Here is a 3,838-nt window from a genome sequence, read left to right on the forward strand (position 1 = left end):
TTGCACAATACCATCTGATTGTTAATGTGAAGACCTCTCATCTGGAAACATCCTTACTTGCTAGAACAGGGCTGGGCAATGTACAACCCTCCAGAACTTTTGACCTATGGCTCCCATCAGCTCTAGTCAGCATAGTCATTAGTGAGGGATTATGGGAGCTGCAGGCCAAAACGTGGAGGGCCACAAGCTGCCTGCTCTAGAATGCTTAGGGCAGCAGTTGTTTGCCAGCAACCAGCACTGAAATCTTGAATCAACTGGACTTCAGAGTGCTGTTTTTGTAAAGTACTCAGAGTCTATGGAGAGGAGATGATATAGCACAAGATAGTTCAGAAGTTCAAAGTAACTCAAATTTCAGAGGACTCGTCTACCTAGGAAAGATCCTCTGGATCTGAATCTGAAAGAATCTATTTACACCTCTCTGTTCCTCCTCCATCCTTCCAGGGTGCAGCTCTTTCAGCAGCACTTGGCAGATAATCAGGTCCATCCTATGAAGAGGCAGTGGCTGCAAAGTTTAGCGTATGAATTGCCTCCCTTCTTGGCTACATTTTGCATATTTTATAATTTTCATGTTTTTTTTAACTGTGATTCTCCTGTGATGTTATGTGAATAGGAATTTGGGGCTATGTTAAAAGCAGAACTGTTTTGCATTAAAAATTAGAAAAATAGCCAAAAATTAAGTCTTTGAAAATGACATAGAGTTGTTGTTGATTATGATCTTGTTATTAATTTTATTTGTATATTCCCCAATACTGAAGCTGTCTGGGCAGTGAACAACAGTTAGCAAATACAATATACTATAAAAATAAAACAACAATAAAAGCATGATAAAGTTGCATTAAATATTTTACATTAAAAAAACCCTCCTCCTACCTCAAGAAAAATAGGTTAATGACAGTGTCCTATGGTTATGCTGTATAGCGGGAGGGAACAAAGGATAGCAATTCCAGGGAAAAGAACAAGTGCAAGAACGATCTTTTATTTCAACTTGTCTCCATAAGGCATGTGCCCTGGAGCCCTCTCCTCTCCTTTGCAAGTTTCTACCTCTTCTCTTGCTCATGTTCTGATGCCAAGGGATGCTGGGAATTTGGCACGTTCCATATTAATTTACTATTTTTCATGAATGCAAAGTTGAGTAGCATTCTCTATAATGTGTTCAATCACAAAATAGTATATAGTTTTTTAGGTTCGTAATGATGAGTTATATGCTTTATTAACAGTATTTTTGGAGCAAAATGTTCATTTCCAGGCTTGAATATGATATGTTTAGGGAGGGAAAAATGTTACCTAACTAGACTGTAAACTGAAACTTAATGATATACAGTAATTGAAATTATTATCAAGAATTCAATGTAATGCACTCCTTATTTCTTGTTTCCTTCCTTTCTCCAATGTATTCAGGTCATCATCTGGTTCCACGGCCACCTCCAGGTGCCAATGAGGAAATCCCTGATGATTTCAACTGGGATTTGATCACCTAGCAAGCTACAGACTTGATAGCACATCCCTCATGTAGGGTATGGGAAGGGAGACCTAGGGTTCAGGTCACATGCCTAGCACCCTCGGCCTCTTTCCTTGCCTGTATATAGATATATATTCTCTACTTCCGCCAGAGAAGCTGCCGCAAGATGCTGCCGAAGATAATCCTTTCTTGCGCTCCCTGTTTTACCTTATTTTCTTCATTATTATTATTATTATTATTATTATTATTATTATTATTACTATCATCAATAATTGTACACAGCCCTTCTGCTCCATCTACCAGCTTTGGATTATATGTATTTACTGGCACCTTGTGTGGAATGGAGGGTAAGAAAACTATTTTTGATTGCTGTGAGAAGACCTCGGAAGTAGGAATTCTTGCAAGCTTCTTTCTCTTCCTCCATCACTTGCGTTTAACAATCCCTCTTTCCCGTCAAGGTGGCCAGTGACTCTGTTTTATGGGCTGCAAGAGTGAGAGAGCCCTGTGGATCTTAAGAGTCTGTAATAATTATGTTCTTTCTTAAATGTTGTAAAGGGTGGGGGGGATGGAGGGCTTAGACTGGTATTGAAGGAAGATCTGCAAACTTTCTCATACCAGCAAGGGCAGCATGAGAAGGAAAGGAATAATTGCAGAGAATGGGAGGCTTTTGAATGTGGAATAGAGCTAGAATTTGGGTTTGACAGAGAGAGGCCTGCTGTGGAAAGCAAGGCCTTCTTTCTAGTTGTAGCATTGTGGTTATGAGTCTGCTGCTGGTAGGGACTGAGCGTCTGGGAAAGACAAAGGGGGCCTTTACTTTTTTTTCTACACTGCCTTTTTCAATCACTGCCATTTTGCACTTGCCCCCCTTTGCAGATGAAGAAAGCTTGACAGGTCTGGCTTGTATCTGCATCATGTGGGTCGGGTACCAAGATCAAACCAGATTCCTCAGGGCTTGTCACATCAGCGTTTTTTCCCTGTTGCCTTCTCTCATAATGCAGCAGGTTCTTATTTGAATATGCAGATAAGACATGCAAATCAAGAAGTATTCCTCTCCCTTATGTGAGTTTTTTTTTTAAACTTCTGAATTTTCCTTCCCCTCATTTCTCTGGAAAGTGTTGTGGCTTGTAATGCAAGAGTGGAAGTCAAAGGTGTCTTCTCTGCCTTATATAAATGAGCAATTGATGCTTCCTGTTTTGTGGATGAACTAAGTTGGAAGGAAGAACAGAATTTGGTGGGTGCAGGTTTAAAACTCCCACTGAGATAAATGGCACCTTGCTGCAGACCGTCTATGGAGGGAATCTTGGAAGTGTATAGTTGGAAGGGAAGTTGCAAGGGTCCTTCCAAACTGAAGTGGGATCAGAAAGGGCAGACGTTTAGTTGTATGGCAGTCCATAGAACACAAGGAAGAGCACTAGTGCCAACACAAGATTGGATTTTGAGCTGGAAATGGCTGGGTAGCCCCTCCTCACTGCTTTGTTTTCAGTTTCTAGTGTGAATCTCTTTTGCCAGACCTCTTGTTAATCTGCATGCCCTTCCAACTGCAAGCCTGCTTTGTGTGTGTGTGTGTGGGGCGGGGGGGGGGGGGACCAAGTTGGAAGCAAAAACATCATGGGAATATGTTGTGCCAGGGGTGGGAAGTTTCTGTAGCGTTGCTTTAACTCGCTGTTTCATTGAAGTTTGGAGGGAGGGATTTTTTGGTTGTGGGGGAAAGGGGGTCATCACTGTGCGTTCTGAGGGGAGTGGAGAATCCCTGAGCCGAATTCATGGAGGAGTTTTAATGGGTATCTGTGCCATCCAAAGATAAGAATGATGTGACCAGGAGGCCCTTGTTGAGAGTCTGGGGAAAATGATGTGGAGATAATGTCCCCTTCAGATGCCGATCAGTGCTGTTTCTGAGAAGAACATCCACAGAAGGTTCACTTAGCCTTTCAGAGAATGTGGAGGGGGGGTGGGGGGGAGAAAAGATCACTCCTTTAGGTATTTAAAGGCTCTTCATTCACATAGTCAGTTGCGCCTTGTTTGCATATGTAAATATAAGCCAGTCGGTGTACAAATTAGCCTCATCCTCCCTTTGCCTCTGAATTAACTGCATTGTTCTTGAGTGGGGTTAGTATTGGATTGGACACTTGGAGTCATAGACTCAGCACTGGAATTCTGCACTGTGAGCAGCTGACGCAGCCTATCCAGGAAAAAGGGTCAGCACAGAGGGCTGGCCGGCCAGCCTGCCTGCCTGTCAAGCAGAGGAATCCCTCGCCTGCCCACCCGCTGCAGTGCAACCCACAATGCTTTATGTCAAGAAGATGGGAGAGGGTTGTGGCCTCACAAATTTATTTTTGTGCATGCTTTCTTAATTAAAAAAAGTGAATGTTTATGGTTTAA

General features: G+C 42.4%; 1 protein-coding gene across 4 annotated transcripts in view; it reads left to right on the forward strand.

Moving 5' to 3' along the window:
- FOXJ2 (forkhead box J2) overlaps positions 1-3,838 on the forward strand; it is a 68,902-nt gene extending 65,064 nt beyond the window's left edge. For all 4 annotated transcript variants that reach the window (XM_044417685.1, XM_044417686.1, XM_044417683.1 and 1 more), the window contains one exon: positions 1,399-3,838. In XM_044417685.1, the coding sequence (XP_044273620.1) occupies positions 1,399-1,478 (80 nt within the window). In that variant the 3' untranslated portion in view covers positions 1,479-3,838. The remainder of the gene's footprint in view (positions 1-1,398) is intronic.

Source organism: Varanus komodoensis, unplaced genomic scaffold (assembly GCF_004798865.1).
Source record: "Varanus komodoensis strain SLA01 unplaced genomic scaffold, ASM479886v1 scaffold9, whole genome shotgun sequence".
In the NCBI taxonomy this organism is placed as follows: Eukaryota; Metazoa; Chordata; class Lepidosauria; order Squamata; family Varanidae; genus Varanus; species Varanus komodoensis.